Source organism: Centrocercus urophasianus, unplaced genomic scaffold (assembly GCF_019232065.1).
Source record: "Centrocercus urophasianus isolate 14NV4802_14NV808 unplaced genomic scaffold, USGS_Curo_1.0 seq_33, whole genome shotgun sequence".
Taxonomy (NCBI): domain Eukaryota; kingdom Metazoa; phylum Chordata; class Aves; order Galliformes; family Phasianidae; genus Centrocercus; species Centrocercus urophasianus.
In genome coordinates, this window is record NW_024884900.1 from 3764913 (window position 1) to 3785610 (window position 20698).

Consider the following 20698-nt stretch of genomic DNA (forward strand, 5'->3'; position numbering starts at 1 on the left):
AGAAAACAAATTCCTTTGTCCTGGTACAGAAATCAATACAGACAGTGCAGGTGTGGAAGTTGCTTAATACAGTGCCTTCCTCTTGAGAAGCAGTTCTGCTTTTATTTTCCTTTATATGGTAGGCATTGGAAGCAATGAGTAGCTGGCAGTGCATCTTGATGGATAAGGAAAGGACCATGCATTGCATGTCCTCTTGGGTTTGCTTATGTATTTACTTGTTAAGAAGTAGTTCACTCCATGCTACATAGCAGATGAACAAGCTGCCTTTCCAGAGATCACAAAAAGTATTGCTTAACTCTCAGTGAAACGCTGCAAGCATTTCTTGGGAGGCTGATTGTGGAGTTCGTCAGTGAGTGCTGGCTGTGAGCTGTGTAACTGCAGGTCTGTATTAGGGGCTTCCAAGCTGATACGATTACATTAAAAAGCAAAAGTTTTGGGTAACACCAGAGCTGATCTTGTTGTGCGTGTGCAGCTTCCACTTCCAAGGGATTTCCATAATAATAGCTTTGATTTTTAATTTTTCCAAGTTGAAATCATTTAGTAAATTGGCTTTTTGTGATGCTTGTCATGTGATGGTTCATGAGCCCTGAAGAATGTGCTCCTGTGACTGCAGCCGTGTGTTTGCCTGTACCAGGGCGGGCTGCGCTGTGTTCCTGCTGTGTTTGGAGCTGGGGGGCTGAGGGCTGCCTCCACAATGTCTGACATTTCCAAGCAGCAAAAAATGCTGCTAATGAAGTTATGTCCAGCTTCCAGTCCTGCTGCCGGTGTGTGCTGCTGTGCTGCATTGCCTGCACCCTTGGATTAATCCAGTGGGTTTTTTTTGTAGCACCTTAGTTCCTCCAAGCTGCACCTTGTTTTCAGCTCTCTCTCTAGTACTTATTGTTTCACACTTCAGGATTTAGCTTGCTGTTCATGCTTGCATTAAAAAACCCGAAGGTTCAAACCCTCGGCTCGCTCTGTGTAGCCCCAGCAGTATTTGCACTTGGCTCAGGAGGTGCAGATATGTCAGCTGAGGGATCCCTTCTCATTTGGCTGGTCAGCCAAGCTCTCCTCAAGCGCATTAGAAGGATCTGCAGCTTAAGTTCATCAGAGGACTGACCTGTTCTGGTTTTAATGAGATTTATTATACGTGTACCTTTTGGATTTGACTGCTTTGGCCTTCAAAACAGCCTGTACAAATCTGCTAGTAGAAGCAGGGCTGCCGGAAAACTGACTCCTCATTCTGAACCTGCCCTCCTTCAAGATTATGGATTCCTTTAAAATTAAAATACCATCCCTTGTGCTGCTGGCACGCAGCTTGGCTGCACGGCTTCGCCAAGTGCTGGCATCGCTGCTTCCTTTCGAGCTCCTGCACAGCTCCCTCCTAGGAAACCGCAGTGATGGAATGCTGATGCTGCAGCTCACGTTTGGGGAGGACAGAGGAAAGCTGGACGTCACAGCTGATAGATGGGTCACGGTGTGCAACTTCTGCAGGCACGGCTGCAGCCCCTACATGTCTGGGGGAGAAGCGAGGCAGGGCTGTCCTCACTTACACACATGGGCTGGGTGTTATTTGATCCAGACTGACATGTGTGGTACAGATGTGGTTGTGAGCACGAGATGAGAAGTTACGGTTGCTCTGCACGTATGTTGACCCGCAGGATATCAGCACCCACACGTTTTTCAGTGTGATTTATTTGTTTGAAGAAACAATGTGTGTGGTTGTTTCAGAGGAGGGGGTGGGTGTTACTGTGTTGTGGATTTGTTTTGGCCAAACTGTTTGTGTCTGGTACTTTGTGCATTGGATGGTCTTGCATTGCATGGCTCTGCTTGGCCAGAGCTGCCCCTTAGCCTTTGGTGGGGTTGGGCCTGGGGTCTGTGGCTGGGCATGTGGGGATTCCACTCATCCCACCAGGACTTGGAGAACGTTGCAGTCTTTGGAGCTGGGAAGCAAAGTGTGGTTTGTTGGGCTGTGCTCTGGGTGTTTGTATGCGCAGCCCTGCAGTCTGCTGAGGTGAATGCATTGCTGGGTGTAGTGCCTTTTTTTGCTATGGTTTTTTTTTTTGTTAATAAATGGATCTATTAATGGAAGCAGAGTGCATAATGTAATCCTAAAATAGCTCCTCCATGAATGCAGAAACATTCCACTTCTGACTAATCAGCCATTCAGAACGAGCATTTAAGTAGGGAGCAGAGGCTTTCCATATCTGTGGTTAGGAATGCGCTGGGCTCAGCCTTGCACACCCCCCCTCCCAGCCCATACCTGCTATCTCCACAAGCACCCTGCTCACTGCCTACCTGGGGCTGCCCATCCTGCTGCCCCAGGCTGAAGGATGATGCTGATAAACAGTCCTCAAAAGCAGACCGGTGCTTCTTTTGCTCGTGAGTGAACCAGAGCACAAATATGTTCTGAGCCCTGGCTGCAGTGCATGGCCTGGTGAGCCGGGCAGCCCATGGGCAGTGTGCTTCTGAAGGGGCTGTTTCCTTCTGCCACTCCAAGCCCAGCAATGCCCTACGGCTGTCTTATTTAGAGATGACCTCAAAGGCAAGTTGTGCTCTCCTCCCAAAGCGGGATTTTCACAGGGGCTTACACTGGTTTAAGATTGCATTACCCTAGCATAGCATAAACCTGTTTCCTGTTATCTTAAGGCAGAAAGCAGCTCAGGGATTTGGATTGATTCCTGCTGACTTCACCAATCCCTAAGGAGCACTTTGCCCCCACCTACCTGCTCCTAATTTCAGGCAATCAGATGTGTCCTTTGCTGTGTTACGTGGCAGGACAGCCTTTGGGAAGCAGCCCCAGCACATCCTGCTCCTCAGGTGGCCACTCAGGGCACTGGCCGAAGGGAAGGGAAGGTTTTAACTGGATTAACCTCAAGAAGAGAGTGTGGGGATTTAAGGATTAAGGAGCCCAAGGCAGCCAACAGTCACTGACTTCCAACCTGTGGTCAGAGAGCAGCCAGTTTCTGGGCTGGAGGTACAGCCCCCAGCCTGCAGCATGCCATGGAGGTATTAAGGGCAGTGGTCTTAGGAGCACAGTGTGCATGTAGGGCATTTTTCCAAAGGCTGGTGTATCAATTGGAAACTGTTCATAACTGATACCTTATAAGAAGAAACTGAGAGCACTGAGTGCTTAGGTGGGACCTTAAACCTGGCTCTCAGAAGATGCGTAGGCGCTCACAGCTCTGAAGACACCTTTCAGTAGGTTTCAGCTCTTCCAGCCTCCTGCATCCCCAGCCTTTGTTCCGAAGCATTTCTCTCATCCCATATATTTTTCTACGGATAATGTTGTGCATCCCCTGGAAGAAGATCCTGGTAGTCTGCAGGGTTGGTGGAAGATGAAGGGGGGGATCAGCATACTGGTTACTGGGGAGAGCGCATGGTTGCTCTGCTGAGGGGACAACAGATGGCACAAAGGAGCTGGGATTACGCAGCTGAGTGCTGCAGGGCCACAAATCTAACGGATCTGTTGAACTGCAGGGGTCAGGCAAGCCCAGCCTCATGCCAAGGCTGATGTCCTTCTCCTGCCTTCAGCACAGCGCGTGTGTTTGAAGCTGTTCTGGGCAGCACGTAGGGCTGTGACGTCTGGATGGGAGAATGGGCAGCTGCTTCCAGCTTCTGACACAGCCTGGCCTTTGTGGCACTGTGGTGTTTCACAGAGGTTTACATTTGAGGAGCAATGCTGCCAGCTGTGTGCCACTTACCCAGTGCTTGGTCTTTGGAGGGAGATGTGGGGCCGAGCTGCCCTGCCTGCCTGGATCAACCAGCGAAGGTGAGTGTATCCTGGCCAAAGACAAATAGCACCAGGTCGCTTTGCTGGAGTCTCATTAAGATCTGTTTTTCTCAACTTTCAGCCTCTGGAGAGAGAGAAACAGGACATTGGTTCGTTAACAGATGAAGAGCGCTGGATAGCTGCAGGAATTAAGAGCTGGACAGCATTGCCTTTTTTGTTTCCCTCCCACAGCAGTTTGGACAGATACCCAAATAAACAATAACAGATTTTTGGAGGAGCTGGCTGGGAGAAATAACAAAAGTCGAGGGACGGTCATTATGCATCTCAGTTCTTCTCATGTTTGACTACTCTGGAAAGCCTCCTGTTACTCCTCAGCTTCATTTTCCTTTCTCATCTTCCCTCCACCCCCATTGCACGAGGTGCCATCGTACTTGCTGCTGTAAGTTTGGTTGTGTCACCACCTCCTCCATGGTGCTCATTGCATCGAGGGGAGGTTTGCGTTTAGCTCTATTCAGTGACCCTATGGTGACCATGGGAAAAGTCACAGCTGCGGAGCTGAGCTGTGCCTGCATGAGAATGGCTGCACGTACATCACTGCTATAGGGATTGAGCTGAGAGTGTGCATCTAGGTGTAACCAAAACCCCCAACTTGCTTTTATTTGTGAACTTGTTGCTAACAGGAAGATGGCTGATTGATTGCAAGACAAAGACCCTTCCCTTCGCTGTGCACCTCCCTTCCTTCCACCCTCCTCCTCCTCCTAAAATAGCCCTGCAGCATCAGGAGCGAAAACCAAATATCTCCTTCTTTCTCAAAGCACGCTTAACATTTGTCCATTCCAGTGAGAAACTGGGCTTTGTCTTAAACCAGAAGCTGGTGGAGCACCCATCCTTCCTAACCACTGGGGACAGCTTCACCTCTGTGATTGTCACCTCTTGTGCATGCCTGGTGATGGGGTTCTCATCGTGGTAACCTGTGCAGTGGGCTGTCCCTGTGCCCAGCTCCAGAAGCCCTGCCCTGGGACTCACCAGCCTCCATGTGAGTTTTTGACCTGGTCTTACCCAAACCATACCTCTGACATCAGCAACAATGCCTGGTATGCAAACTGGAGCTGTTGGGGTCAGTGAGTTTTCTCATGCTCGTCCCATCAATGTAAGTGGAAATGGATACCTGTGGATTTCGGGATGTCCGGTGGACTGTTTCATTATCTTTGCCTATCTATCATTATCTATGCCTAAAAGTAGACTGAAGGGATACCTTCAAGGCTCTGGGAAGCCCTGGGTTTCACAGAGAATCCTCATGATGTCAGATGTCTGCCTGAAAGTCAGAGGAATCTGTTAGGGAGATGCCAAGTTTGTTTCTTAGTGTGTGTATCTGTCTAGATGGTGACTAGCAACATGCCATGACTTAGAGAGAAATCATCCATCGCGCCGCTTTGTGTGGTGCAGAGATTTGTAATGTCAATATGAAGTGTTTGTGGCATTTTTTTTTTCCCTTGGGAGCATCTCTGGGATTAAAGCAAAAGCTGTTGTACTCCCCATCAGGCGAGCTTATTTCATTGCAGCAATTCAGTGGACAGTAATCTCCTTTTTAATCTGTGCTCGTGCTGTAGCGTGGCCGGCCATGTCGTGCTGTTCCTCGTTCTCACTCTTGTACCAGTTGGAAGCTTCTTGTGTCCAAATGTTTGAGCGCTATTTCTTGTGTTTTTAGTGAGGCCCAATCTGGATGAAGTTTGTGTAAATCCCTGAGCTCCAGCAGAAAGATGGAAGCTCTGATAAGGAACTTGTTTTTTCTTTCTCCGGAGCAAGAGCACAATGTCTTTGACCTAAATATACCAATTACTGATGCAGCAAAGTGATACAGAAAACAATCTGGAAGGAATGCCAACCTCTGAATGAAAGCTTGGCTGCAGAGAGCGGCTGCGTATGTGGGGCCTCAAGCACGGAAGAAATGTGAGGAGGAAAAGGGTGTTCATTCAAAACATATCATACAAATAGTGGTGGGAGAGGGAGAAACTGCTGGGAAAGCTGCTGCTCTGCCCCATCCCCGTGTCTGTGGAGAGGTAGGAGTGCTACACACAGCACCGTGCAGCTCTCCCCTCCCCTTCCCTGGCCTACTTTGCTCAGCTCAGCTGTCTAAAGCACTTTTATGTCAAACTCGAAGGCTTCCTGGCAGCAGCTGCTATTTTTAAAGTGTTTGATGGCAAATGTAAGTATTTCAAAAGGTGGCTATGAGCTTCTCCTCTGCAGCGTAGGGGACTCCATTAATTAGTTTTATCGTTTTCAATAGTGGTTAAGGTTAACCTCCAGAGACTGGGGAGGTTCTGAAGAGCACTGGTTTCTCTTCAGCCCTGAGACCCGTCCTGTGGAGGGGAGCCCTGGCTCCACTCTCCTTATATCTCCTTATAGCTCCTTATATCACCACTCTGCTTTTATCAGCTCACACAAATGGCTGCAGCCTGCAGGATGTCTGTTCTGCAGGTGCAGCTGTGGGCTCTGCCTGCCCATGGACTGTTGCTGTGGGCAGATCCCCATGTACAGCACCAGCAGAGTGCTCCCACACAAAGTCAGCCTGGAAGCTGTGTTAGTTCAGCATCCCCATCCTGCCCTGGAACTCCTGCTGGTGAATTTGGGTGCATTCTCAAGGTTCCTACCCCAAAAAGGGAACCTTTTCTCGGCCCGGGTTTTCAAGTCAGTCCTTGTTTCCCTTTACCAGCCAGTGTTGTTGCTGGCACTTCAGACTTACTGCAAATGCAGCATGTGTGGGCTTTATGTGAACACAGTTTATTTAAGAGATTGATACAACTCAAGCTACTGTATGAACGTCTCTGCTGCAGAAAGATGCAATAGATAATTGGCAATCTGACTCAAACGTTTGTGTCTTGTTTTCTTCCAGCTTTGAGATCACTGACAGGAGCAGCCCTACACAGGGCATGCTGTCAAGTAGAAATCTATTGAATATTGGAAGGTGCTGAACTTGGGTTTTGTGTGATGATCCAGGCCTCTGTTCAGGTGCAGCTCTGGGCATCTCGTGGCAGTCCTGCTCAGACTTGGGTACCATGGAGTAGCTCTATGTCACTGTGTCAGTGTCAGTGGTTGAGCTGAGCTTTGAGGAACCCACATGTGCAACAAATGCTCTTATCTCTGGTGACTGTGCTAGAAGAAAAGCTTGCTTCATACTTGGTGACACCCAAGGAGAGGTCCTACACGGAGGAGCTTGCAGTGCACAGTGCAGCTGTAGTGCAGAGATGCACGGGGAGATCAGTGGATGCAACAGAGAGGAATATTTGCATGCTTCAACAGCTGCCCAGCCTCTGATTTCCCAGTGCAGCTGCATGCTTCCCTGCAAAGGTTGTTTTAGGCTCAGCAGCACTTGGTGTGTGTTTGAACAACTGGATGGGACCTGGCCCAGGGACAGGCAGGCAGGGAACGAGGAGATTGCCTGTTTAATTTTAGACCTCTTCTTTGATTACCTCTTTTGAGTCCGGGTCTGCAGTTGTTCACATGATGCTGGCTTGACAGGTAAAAGACCTCTGTGATGGCACGATCACATCTGAATCTTGGTACGGATTTGGGGGGATTCACATAAACTAGGTTTCTGTTGTCTCAGTAAGAAGCTGCCAGTACTCTTTGCTAAGAGGTGAAAAGGCCTCAAATTGTCATAGCATTTTGTAATAGCTTTTTGTTTTTGCTCTTGCACAAGACCTCTGTGCTGGTTAAGTAAGGATCATTTTAAAAAGCATAGTATTCACTTTGAAATTTAACAGTTTTGTGAAATGAGAATGACTTCACATCCACCTCTTGCTTCTGCCTGCCTGGAAGGAATTAGGATCTCTCGCTGCTGGTGTTTGTTGCTGTGCAGGGGGTTCTGTAAAAGTATCTCAGACACTGGAAAGCAATGAAGTTGCCCATGCAGAAAGTGTCACCCAGACAAAATTTAGAAAATAGAGAAGTGGGGAGAAGTTCCTCAATGTCTGAAGTGTGTACTTAGCAGCTGTCAGCTCAGTGCTGAGGCTCGTGGAGTGGAACAACCTGGCATCCTGGTCCATATTGGCAGTGCTCTCTGTATTGATGGCTGCAGCTTGTTCCCAATAGAAGCATTTCCCAGGCACTGCCTGCACAGTCAGGTATGTTGGCGCAAAATCACATGCAATTATTACTTTGGAATCACTTTCAAGGCTTGCAGGACATATTTGCAGGGTGTAGTCTGTGTGAAGTGTTCCTGGTTAGAAATGCTGTGAATGTTAACCTAATAATGCTGTCTCTTGGAACAAAAGAAGCTGTTCTGATGTTCCCGGTGTTAAGCACAGGCAGACACCTCCAATCCTGTGCATTAGAGCGCAGACTGGATCTTGTTTATCACTGCATCAGTCTGCAAGGAGGAGATTGGTAGGAGTGGAGCCGCTTGCGTGACATGGAGCGACTGCCGTTGCACAGAGCAGAACAGCGCTCAGAAATGTCGCTCCTCTCCCTTGCCCTTTTGATGACAGACAGTTGGCAGCAGATCAAAGCACAAACAGGATGAATGTTTTGCATATTCTGTCCTACATGGCCCGAAAAGAGCAGAGATGGAATTTTTTTCATCTTCCACTTTAAACGGCATTTAATATGTGGCCTAGTTCTGCGCTCTGCGACACGCTTCCCCCCGGGCCGCACTTCTGCTCTGTGGGCTGGAGGCCTGGGGCTGCCCTGGGGCTCCGGGTCGGTTCCTTTGCTGTGCTGAATGCGTGGAGCCCTGGTTCTGGCTCTGGCCTGGCCCTGGTTCTGGCTCTGGCTCTGTGGTGCAGAAGGCTGCAGTGGGAGCAGTCAGTGTGGGTGTCCCGGGTTGCATCTCCGAGTGCTGTCCCTGCTGCCCCAGGTTCCTCACAGTGCTTTCCCCAGGAGTCCACAGGTTCTAAGTGCTTGCTGGCGCTTGCCAGCTTTGCTTCCTTCTCTTTGGGAATCCAGAAGCAGTAAAAGCTGGAGGTGCCCGCTGCTGTGTAGCATGGGAGCCCCAGCACAGCCGCTGTGTGTCCATGTGTCTGTGTGTCCGCCGCCTGTCCCCTGTCCTGCCCTTCCCTCTAGTGGGGTGACCCGTCATTGCAGCCAAGCTGTGGGTCGCAGCCTCCACAGACGCTTCTCTTTAGGCAATCAGCCACTTCTGATGCAGACCTGCTACATAATCACAGAATCACAGGATCGTAGGGGTTGGAAGGGACCTCCAGAGCTCATCGAGTCCAACCCCCTGCCAAAGCAGGTTCCCTACAGCAGGTCGCACAGGTCGGCATCCAGGCAGGTCTTGAACATCTCCAGAGAAGGAGACTCCACCACCTCCCTGGGCAGCCTGTTCCAGTGCTCCGTCACCTCACTGTAAAGAAGTTAATATTAGAGAGGGCTTCACAGAGGCAGGTGGTGGTGGTTGGTCCCGTCTGGCCTCCTCCACTGAGCTCCTCCATTGATTTTTTGTGATGCCATGGCAGTGATTTGTGTTTCAGAACCTTTGGTCGTTGTGGGGCTGTTGTGGCCTACTGAGCTCACCAGTTGCTGTGACCTGGATTTTTTTTTGGTGTGTGGAAATGGACGTTCATTATAATGCTAGAAATGTTTGCATAGTTTGGGTTCCTGAGCACAGTAGAGATTTCAAGTGCTCTTTCAGCTGGTGTTCCTTACTGTGGTTTTGAGAACTTGTTCTCTAGCCAATTAGATGCTCTTGAACCATTTTGATTTACTCACTTTTTTTAATGTCTTAATCTATCCCACGTGTACCCTCTTCCCCTGGTCCACCTCTCTGTGTGCCCCTGTACTCCCCACCAACTTCATCATAGTAAACTGATGGGGATTTATGCTCTGGAAGGACCTGAGGACTTCCAGCAACAACAAACACACACACAACAACAAGTGGTGCTTTCAGAGGTAGACAGCAAATTGTTCAAAGGGATTCAAACTCAGCTGGGTGAGTGCTGACATCTCAAACCGAGCCTGGCTCCGCCATGGCTGCTCTGCTCCTCGGGAGGCTGCTCTTCCCCCGTGCTTCTGCCCCTTTCTGAATGCTGCCACGGCTTGCTTCGTGTTGGCCATGGAATTCATCGAGGTACTCATGTTGGGAGGAGGTGAGCACGCCGGCTTCCTTATCAGGCTGCTGGCATGTTGAGCTGCTTCTTAGGTGTGATGAGTAGAAGGCAGTTGTGCCAGCTCTTGCTTGTTGTGGACGGTTGTTCTGCAAGTTTTAGCTTGAAGCTGTGGTTGGAAGTGGCTCCATGCGAACTCCTTCATGGTATTTCTCGTTCTGTTCTTAGAAATAGAAGAGCAGCAGGAAGCATGTGCTTTCTAGCTGCTTTCATACCCACAGATCCAGAGCATTTAAATAAGAGAAACCAGAAGTTAACTTACTGTACTCCTCCCCTGTTCAGAGCTCGATGCTTAAACATGTCAGGTTGTGTGTTCTGCAGAGGTGTCCATGCCCATAGCTTGCCCTGCTCTCCTGCACGTGCACCTTCAGCACTGCAGCACTTATGCAGATCTGCATAAGCATAATAAGTTTTCACTGATTAAAAGCAGATGCTGTACCCGATCTCTAGCCAGTGTCTGGCAATACATGCTTAGATGTGCTGTGACATGCAGTTAATAGCTGAGATCTCTCTACTGAGGTATTGCTTTGGGCTGTGATAGGACTGCCTGCTAAAGTTCAGCAGCACGCTAGAGGTTGTATGTACTCATTTTGCACTTAACACAGCCTGGTGTGTCATGTGGAGCTTCCTGCTCTGCATGCACCAAGTCCCTTTGGGTGGGTTCAGTACATGCTGGTTTTGTGGACTCTTAAATTCGAATGCTGATGCTGCAATACCAATGAGTATGGTGTACATAAAAGTGATTAAAAAAAAAAAAAAAGGAGAAAAAATAGTATTTTTGCCCAGAATTAAGCTACGTGTCTGGCTCATAGCTGCTGCATGCAGTGGGGGCATTGGCAGGAAGGGAAGGAATCTGCAGTTTCACTCTGTGCTGTGTGAAAAGGGTTTTGAGGGAATGTGAAGTGACAGCTGAACAGAAAGCGAGCTCCTGGGCAGTGACAGCTCCACGCAGGAGCAGCGAGAATTTCCTTTGCTTTATGCTGTCAAGCCAGTGAAATGCAAATCTTTGGGTGCTGTATATATTAAAGCATATTAACTCTTCTTTTCCTTTCTCTCCTATGTATGCAGGAGGCAGACAGTGGGGAAGAAGAATGCCGGTCCCAGCCCAGGAGGTAAGATTGTCACTTAGAGGATGCTGTTCTTTGCGAAACGTTCTGCAGTGCTTATTGTGGGGTTTGGTTTGGTTTGTTTTACTTGGGAATGTTATCTGCCGTAACTTTCTGCCTCTTGTTAATCTCATGTAACTGTCTCGTGGGTACCTGGCTGCAAAAAAACACCCGAAACAAAAGATAAAACCACAGTGCTTAACAGTGATCTGAATGGTGCCCCAGTGAAGGCAGTGCTGCATCAGGAAATGGGGAAAAAAACAGCTTACACCTTGAAATGTACAGGAGGAGCAGTTCACAAAGATGTCAGGGAGTGTATCTCCCAAAGTGCTGTTTGCAGCCAGGAGGTGGTGTTGTGCCTGTAGCAAGTTGTGAGCATGGTACCTGCACTTCGTGTATGCAGACATCACCTTGTCTGGGAGCATGTCCTGGTGGTGGACTCCTTGTCTTCCACTGATGGATGTTGTTTCTCAGGGTTTGGCCCGTGATCAGAATATTCTGATATTAATAAACACTTTGTTGTCTGATTTTGAAAAGCCTCAAAAGCAGTGCAGGGTTCCCTGAGCTGGCAGGAAGATCAAGGAGGGGTTTCAGCAGTGATTGCCACCCCTGTGCTGTGCTTCTGCACCTCCGTGGTTGCATCCATCTTTGGGGTTTGTGAAGAGTGTTTCTAGAAGTGCAGGGTGAGCCTATGCCTCAAGAGTCCCTGCAGTGGATGTGTCAGTGTAGATGGTGACATGTATTCATGGTGAATGGTGTTTTCATAACTCAGTCATCATCACAACAGTAGGCCTTTTCAGTCAGGAGATTTGTCTCCTATGCTCTCAGCCACCAAAAGCGTTATTTCAGCTAAACTTAATGCTTACAGTAAGCAAAGTCAGTGTAGAACTAAGTCACTTCTCCAGCATCGAGAGCTCTTTCTTGGCTTAAAGTGTTGCAGCCAAATTGTGTGCAGGGAGTAAGGTTCCCTGTGGGGGGAGAAAAGGGGAAGCAAAGGTGAAAGCTCTCCCTTCGTGTGCTCTTCGGCTGTTCTCTGCTTAATGCTGTTTGTGTGGGTAGGTAACAATGGAAACTGTCATTTTCAATATTTAAAAGGTTTCAGGGCAATGTGGGCTTTGCTTTTGGGACCAGCTTAGATGGCTCTGCAAAAGGAGAAGCAGCTGTGGCTGCACGTTCCCATGACTTCAGTGCAGTCCCCTGGCTGTGGGACGGTGGCTGCTCCGCACCCTCAGGCTTCTCCCCTTCGGTGATGATTTAAGAATCTGTTTCTTCATTTTACATCTTTCACGACTGTGAGGAAAGCTGGAACACACCAGTCCCAAAGGCTCAAGCTGAACTCGGCTCAACTCAAATTTTTAACTTCACTCCCAGCCTTCCAGCAGTCACAAGATGGGCTCATGACCTCGTGTCAGCATACAGAACATGTTGGGGGGGGGGAGGGACGTAATTGTTGTGGGCATTTAGCAGCAATCGTAGCTTAGGTTTGAAAGAAGTGGTTTTTTTTTCTCATATGCTGGGGGAGGAAATGACAGCCTGCTGCTGGTGATCTGAATGCTGTGCCCAGAGAGCTGCACAGAGCCGGGGTCTCCTGCAGACACATGGGTGCTGTTGAATGTTTGATTACAGTGGGGGATAAAAGTAAGAGCCAAACACGGTAAGTCATCAACCTGAGGAAGCTGCAGAGGAGGAGCAGCAGCTGTCTATAAACAGCTCAGAAAGAAGGAGTGCTTCTCTCTAATCCCCAATTTCAAGGGAGCACGGCAAGCAGCAGCTGTTAAAATCCAGACAGCGGTGAGGTGATGGACTGAGTTTGGCTGTAAAGACAAGGTGCTGATGAAGGGCTCTGGCACTGCTTGCTGCTGACCTGGGCGAGCCCGAGGTGCAGCCTGGGGATCTGCCTGGAGCTGCCAGTGCTTCAGGTAGGAATTTTCTTTTAATTCGTAGAACTCTTCTTCCAAAGGACTCCTTCTGTCTCTTGGTAGAATTTGTTTCATCACCGCCCCAAGGTAGTGTAGCTGGCATCAAGCATGTCCAAACTCAGCCGGTTAATTGGCCACTGAGTGCAAGAGCACTGCTGTGGCTGAAAGCACATTTGAGTTAATAAAAAAAATCAGTATTTGTTAAATGGGATGGTAGCATATAGGCCTGGCATTACTTGTGAGGGAGTCACATGAAGACCCAATGTTTCTGTGCATAAGCACTGTGCGTAAGCACAGGAACATATTTGGTATGGAGAGGCTTTTGCAGATGGAAGCACAGCCCGTGTTCCCATCCTCCTGGGGCTGTCTCTGGGGTCCTGGCACTGCTGTCAAATGGCAGATGTGCTGCTGAGGTCCAGCCCAACAGCTGCCAGTGCTGTGGCTGACTGGGCAGGTTCTGATGTTAAGGCTTCTGCTGTTTGCCTTTGCTCGCTGCCGAGATAAGAGGCATGTATAGAGGTGAAGGGGAACATGCAGCAAAGGCTGGCAGTGTGACAGCACCAGGGAGTAGCACACAGAGCAACGATCTCAAGCATCCTCCAAAGAGGCAGAGAACTGAGTTCCTAACTTGAATTGTACTTACAGGCATCAAGACCACCATACCTTAAACAACTTGTCCGGGTGCTGACCTATTTGCACTTTCTAAGGGCTGTGATTGCATCGACTGGAGGCTCACAGCAGGGGGAAGGAAACACGAAGACCTTGTTTGAACTTAAACCTGCTCTGCAGAGGTGTGACGAGTCCGCACTCGCCTCCATGTTGGGGTTTGTGGGCACAAAGAGAGCAGCAGCGCCCAGCTTCACTCTGCCCATCTCCACAGCTGCCTCCTCACCTCTGCCCTGGGGTCTGTCTGAATGTTTCCAGCCCTGCTCCAGGAGAAGCTGGGCAGGTCACTGCCCTGCCAGAGCTACCACCAGTCCTATAGATTGGGGTGGGATCCCTGAGTCCTTGGCACAAGCCCCTGACTGAGCCTGTACCTCTCACCTAATTCTTGGCTAATGATACTAAGAAGGAGCTACTGCATAAGCAGGTGTACAGAACCATCAATTTGTTACATTTATTGCCCTCATAACTGCCTTCTAGACATTTTTATTGGGCTATCTGGAAGCCGTAAACCAGCTGGCCTGCTCCTCTGCTATCTGCAGACTTGTTGCTGCTGCACTGAACTAAGATCTGCATTCATAGTCTCTGCATCATCCTGATGCTGTTAAAAGTCACCTAAAATGCCCACATACAGAGCTTCGAGCTGTGCTTACACCAGCTGGTATATCAGTTCGGCTTTGCTTGCCCTGTGCTGTGAGGATTCAGCACCTTTGTTTTGCTGATGGCTGACATCTCCAGGGCTGCGTGCTGGCGGGATGGCCCAGTGCTGGCTGCTTTGGTTGCAGCAGTGCCTGTGCTCCCAATGCTGTCTCTGAGCTGAAATGCAGCATTTGAAGCTGCCCGGTACCTGCAGCACATCGAGCATAGGCCAGTGCCAGTTGCAGGGATGAAGTCTTTGAGCTGTTATGGCCTGCACTCGGTCTGTGTGTATAGGGAAAGACATGGAGCCTGTGTTCCCTCGGGCTTCCAGAGGAGAAATCAGGTCCTGTCCTGAATTGGGTTTATTACATGCAAATGTTCTCCTGAAGAGCTCATCTACCCCAGTCCAGAGGGAGGTGCACTGCGTTAGGTTTGCAGCCCATGTGTGCTCACCTTCTGGTTTGTTGTTTTAGTCAAAGGAGTTCCTTCCAGGAGTGAGCTGGGAAGGGAAGCAAATCAGATTACCGCTATGATAACAGCTGGATGTGCCAAAATGCCTCAAGCTTTCAAGCTGGGAGTAAATACCTTTTGTTTTAGGAGTGGGAGACAGCAATTTAATACAGAAGGTCACGGTTGCTAAAAGTGTAAGAGTTGTTTTTAACTGCCTCGATAGCGCGTGGAATTGGCGCTTGGGTTTCCTTGCACGAGGTGAGCTGCAGGGCTGCTTGCTGGATGGTTACCCTGACACCCACTGCAGGCTGCTCAGTGCCTGGGGACATGTCTGGGTGCAGGGTGATGGCACATCACAGAGCTCACTCACCCCATCCAGGTGTGTGACTCTAGAGATGAGGACCGTCCCCATTTGGTGGACAGGCTGCTGACACTGCTGTTACCCTGAGCGCATCCTGTGCTGCGAGGGGCACCAAAAGCCACACGCTGGGTGTTCTGGCTCCTCTGCCTGCCTTGTGCTTCCCTTGCTTGCTGCTGCAGCTGCCAAACTTGTTTTGTTGGTACTGGAGCTGTAGCTGGAAGTTCTGCTGGGTCTGTGAGGCGCTTGGTTAGCTCCAGACCTCCAGTAAGAGGGATCTGTGTGTGCGGGGTACGGAAGAGCTTGTGTTTATCCATGCCGGAGATTACTAAGCTCCTGTAGCACAAACCTTATCTTTAGAATGCATTTCCTGTATCCATCTTTCTGCCTTTCCTTTCAGTGACAGCCCAGTCCCAGTGGCATTTACTACAGCTGCTTGTGTAGAATGGAACACCGAGATAAAGAAGTGTTCTGTTCATCTGCCAGCTCAGCTGACCTCCAGGAAAAGTTCTGTGGGCCACACATCACAGTCCATGCAAGTCTGCATTTTCAGTGCTGGGTGTTCTACCAGCAAACTGTGAGCAAAGGTATAGGACTGGTGGTAAAAGCAGGTTTATTCCTGGGGAGAGACCCATTAGCAGCCTTTCAGTTTATAAAGAGGGGCTGTAAGAAATAAGGGGACAGACTCTTTAACAGGGTCTGATTTCAAACTTAACGAGAAAAGATTTAGATTGGATATAAGGAAGAAGGTTTTTTGTGATAAGTGCAGTGAAGCACTGGCACGTATTGCCCAGGGAGGAGGTGGTGCCCCATCCCTGCAGACAGCCAAGGTCAGGCTGGAGGGGCTCTGAGCACTGATGGAGCTGTAGGCGTCCCTGTGCATTGCATGGGAGTTGGATCAGATGATCCTTAAGGGTTCACTCCAACTCAAATGATTTCTCTGGTTAGATTGGCAATAACTACCTGCAGCCTTTTGTGATCGCAGTGAGCTCGGTCCAGTCCAATGACGTGGCTGTGCTTCACAGTAAGCAGTGACATGACTTGATCCTCACAGCTGGACAAACAAATCGGTATTAGCTGTTGCACTGCCAAGTTCCATCAAGGTAAAGATAGTGTGCTATAGCAGGCAGCGTGCTCAAAGCATGAAGGCCTGTGCAAAGTTTGTTGATTTATCATTGAAAGTGTGTGAACGGAGGAGAATGAGGAGCAAGGGACTAGGAGGTGGAAGGAATGAAGGAGGATCAGATCCTTTAGCTACCAAGTGGGTCTGCTAACCCAGAGCAGCTGCCCCATGCACTTGTGCTGCCGCTTCAGAGGTCGGTGAAGGAGTGGCTGGCTGGGATTCCAGACGTGTTTGTGTCTCCTGCCAAGCACAAGCCAGGTGCTGCAGGGGAGAGGAGTCAATGCTGAGGAAGACTCCTGTTTTAAGTAGAAAGGGAGATTCCAAAATAGCAGTTCTGGTTCCCAAGGGCACCTTGTCAAGGCTTGGAAGCCAAGCAGCAATCCTCAGAGTTCTCAGCCCTGTGTGGATTTCAGAACTTAAATATATTTTGAGAATCTGGACAAGGGTTTCCAGACTCGCTGCCCTTCAACTCTTTGGTATCCTTGCATCAGAAACATTCCCTTTTAAATTCAATTTAAAAATAGGATTACTTTTGACATTTCAGAGGATTTACCTGTTTCTTTTCTATAGGTCACTCAAATAACACATCACCTATTTTGCGGTCTCAGACATTTCATTTTGGCATGCTTTGTCCTTGCTGGACTTGGAGCGGTGCTGTAGTGGTTTGCAAGGGTCTGGATTAACTATTTAGAAGCATTTCAGCCAAAGCTTCTCCATGCATTGCCACGTCCAGCATCAGCCATAGGAGCAACAGCCACCACTGCTCCCATCCCTGCTGCATTCTTTGCTTCTGCAGCTGTAAGCTGGGTGTAATTGAGACTGACCTCTCGTGTCAGACCCTCTGCGATTTACTGATAAGTAAACTATACAACAAGTGGGTGTGGATTTTGTGAGGAAAGGGCTTAATGAAGTGATAATATTGCAAAATAGGTGTTGAATTCTCACCTGAGAAGCCCGATCATTGATCACGATGGGCAGCTGACCAAACGGTCTCTAAAAACAAGGTCTGTTCCTCCTGCGATGCTTATCGCCCTGCCTTTGCTCCTGTCTGATTCTTTGCACAAGAGCTGAAAACAGAAATACTCTTTGACAGCTTAAATAACCAAATTCAGAGCGTGGCTTCCTGTTCTGACTGGTTCTTCAGGATTAGAGCAGAGTTTTGCATGCTTTCCCTCATTTTGCCTCCCCACTCCTTTTTTTTTTTTTTTTTTTTTTTTAACCAGATACAGCCTCTTTTCTAATTACTTTGTTAGATTTCCTTGCTGTGTGTAACAGAGCTGCCGTGTGCTTGGTGGGTGGCATACCTCTCACCACAGGGAAAGCTTGCTTTCTTCCCCAGTATCTCGTTCTGCCCTGCGTGCATCAGCTTGTTTATGACCACTGCTACTGCAATGGCTTCGTGTTTTCCTGATAAATGAGACCAGATAACACAGCTGTGTCTCTCTCTTGTGCTGAAAGCATCCAGCACCCTTCTCACTGCTCCTCTCCCCACAGTGGGTCTGCAGCAGGAGCCTCATGCAGGAGCTGCTGCTCAAGGGACGGGTTTCTTACCCTCGGATTTGCTGCAGTGATTTATGGCTAAGTCCTCATGGTACCATTCTTGGCCACGAAGGCACACTGCTGGCTCACGGCTGACCTGCTCGCCACCAGGACACCCAGGTCCTTCCCTACAGAGCTCCTGTTCCAGTAGCTCAGCTCCCAGCTGTACTGATGGGTGCAGTTATTCCTCCCCAGGTGTAGGACTCTTCACTCACATTTGCTGAACCTCGTGAGGTTCCTCTCTGCCCAGCTCTCAGCCTGCACAGGTCCTGCTGAATGGCAGCACAGGAGGGGCATTATACCCTCTGGTCCTCAAACAGCTGGAATCTGGCACGGTGTTCCTACAATACACCTCTTAAGACCTTCTTTCCCCATTGGCCCTGATGCCAAGCCAGCTCATTTCCCAGTGGAAGGAGGATGTGGTGGGGGAGGTTTTCTAATGCAGCTGCCTCAGAGCTTTCTTCCTAATCTGAAAGTGCGGAGCCAGGTTCTGCTTTTTCTTTTCCTCCTCTGGTGCTGATATATGTAGGCCAAAATTCCTGCACCTGATAACATCCCACTGTTCTCTTTACCCTGAACGTGACCAGTCATAGAATCATGGAATGGTTTGGGTTAGAAAGGACCTCAAAGCTCATCCACTTCCAACCCCCACTGTGGGCAGGGCTGACAACCACTAAATCAGATACCATATCAGGTTCTGGTAGCACCTTCCTTTGGTTCTTCCTCCTGTGTTGGAGGAAAAGAACATCCATTGGCTTTTGTAGAGTGCTTGCATTCATTTCAAGCAAACTTGAAGCAAACCATGCCCTGCTCACCCACTGAAATACATTTCCAGAAACGTGATGGTAATAGATGATGTTCACTGGGGCTCTTCAGAGGGAGACTGGTGCTTAGGTGAGCACTCCCCTGCCCCCACAGCAAAACACAGTTCATACAGCGGCCTGGGAAGCACTCCGACCCCAGACAGACGTATTTACATCCTGTCAGGTGGTGATGAATGGCTGTGCTCGTGCCCTATTGCAGCATGCAGTGATTTAGGCTGTTACCTGTCATCGCTGCAATTTCGTGCGCTTTGAGCTCCGTCTGTGTTTGTCCCAGCAGAGTGCACCTGCTTGCAGCGAGGAACAGCTGTCCTGTGCCCTGTGTCCTGCCTCAGCTCCATCACATCCCCACAGCCCAACCCTGCGGTGTGGGATGCAGCACCCGAACAAACTGGGGCTGTGCCTGAGCTGTGACATTTGCAGAGTGTGCAAATGGTGCATAAAGGGGGGCTGGTAATCAGAGTGTTAACCTGACAGAGGGCAGTGTCAGCCTCAGCATTCCCACCTTTATGGCAACACGCTCCAATCAAATACCTTTTATGAGTACAGATTTCAGTGCCTGCACTTCCTTGAGCATTTCCCACTTCTGTGTTCTGGTGTTTCAAAAAGAAAAAACCGGGGTGTTTCTGCCATTCCCCATGTGTGGAGACACAGTGCTTGGTGGTATTAATGCAGCATTAATTCATTTACACATCTGTTATCTGTGGGTTACGAGTAGCTGCTCGCAGTTCTCACCAGTTCTAAGGGCTTGCCTTTCTAATGATGGTTGCAAGTAACAAATCTGACCTTTGTCTGGATTCTATCTGAATTCATTGGGTCTTACACAACTTGTGCATAAAGCTCTTAAGTTTCTCATTAGAGTAGGGCAGAAGTTTGGGGTTGTTTTTCAGGCTGTGAACGTGTGGTATGTGTCAGTTCTGCGTGTGAGGTTCTTGCCAGCCTCCTGACCCTGGTGAGGGTTGAGTTACCTCCATTTCTCTCATGCTCTGATTTTTCCATTGCTTTTTGCAACTGACTTCGTTTCTGTCCAACAAAATGACTTTTTTTTTGGCACAGCAGTGAGCTGGCACTGCATTTTTTTTTTAGCAGCTGTGAGGAAGCATTACCAGAGATGTGCTCTTGGCTGTTATGAGAGAGCTTACATTAACACAGCTGAACCTTACTTGAGTGGAACTTGCAGCATCACGCATTGTGCTGCTTCATCTGTCCCCTGTGAACCCATGAGGTGTGTTTGGGTGGGAGCTTCCCCATCAGCATCAGACCTCAAGCAGTCACCAGGACTGGGTTCTGTGTGCATCCCCTCTGTGCTGGGCTGATGTTTCTATGGGGAACGGGGCATGAGCTGACTTCAGGCTTTCTTTTCCCTCCCGCTTCCTGGGCTGAAACGGGGGAGTACTGCAGAAGGGTTCCCTTGGTGCTCCACATTCCCTGCAGCCCTGGGCCAGATTCCTGCCCTGAGGCTTTTCCCTTCTTCCCACTCTCTCAGGAGTGATGGAGCTGAGGATGGAAGAGCGCCCAAAGGCAGCTGCTTCTCTTCTCATTTGACGTATTCAAGTTTCTGAATATGAAAGTTGTCGCCAAGAACGCTTTCCCCTCTCTCTTGCAGGAGACAAATTGAGGTCATTTCCTACACACTGCGTGCCTTTCCCAAAACCACTCACTGCGTTGCTTCCCCCCAGCCTCGAATTTTTTAGCCCTCCCATGCTCCCCTACCTGGAGCTAGGGGTAGGAAAACAAAGAACCAACCATCAACGGGCAGCCCCCTCTACCGCTGCTGCTCGCTCCCTCCCGCACCGAATCGCCACGTGCGTGCCGGTGGGCGTGGCCAAGTGCAAAGAGGCGTGGTCGTGTCTTATAAGAGGGCGTGGCCTGCTGCGAAGGGGGCGTGGTCGTGCCCATAAGGGGCGTGGCCGGGGCATTGCCGGGCCGCTCCTGCGCAGTGCGGCGGGTGGCGGAGTGGAGTAGGGCAGAGCGGAGCAGGGCAGCGGGGCGGCCGGAGCTCCTCATGCCGCTGGGCCGGGCGGCCGCCTACCTGCTGCCTGCGGGACTGGGGCTTCGCCATGATCCCCTACTTCTCCGACAACGCCGTCATCTCGCAGGGAACCATCGCTCAGCTGTGAGTACCGAACGGGACCGGCCCCGGGACGCTCGTAGCGGGAGCTCCTCCCGGCCGTACCCCGCCGTGCCGCGGCTCCCCGCCGCTCTCAGCAAACTTTTCCCAGCCGGCAGTCGCGGGGCAGCTCGCAGCCTTCCTGCCGTGCTTT

At 49.8% G+C, this 20698-nt stretch overlaps 1 protein-coding gene across 1 annotated transcript in view; it reads left to right on the plus strand.

Moving 5' to 3' along the window:
- Positions 1 to 20698, plus strand: part of SSH2 (slingshot protein phosphatase 2) — a 72188-nt gene that overhangs the window by 12527 nt on the left and 38963 nt on the right. The window contains 1 exon segment of the mRNA XM_042829967.1: positions 10885 to 10928. Within this exon segment, the coding sequence (XP_042685901.1) occupies positions 10885 to 10928 (44 nt within the window).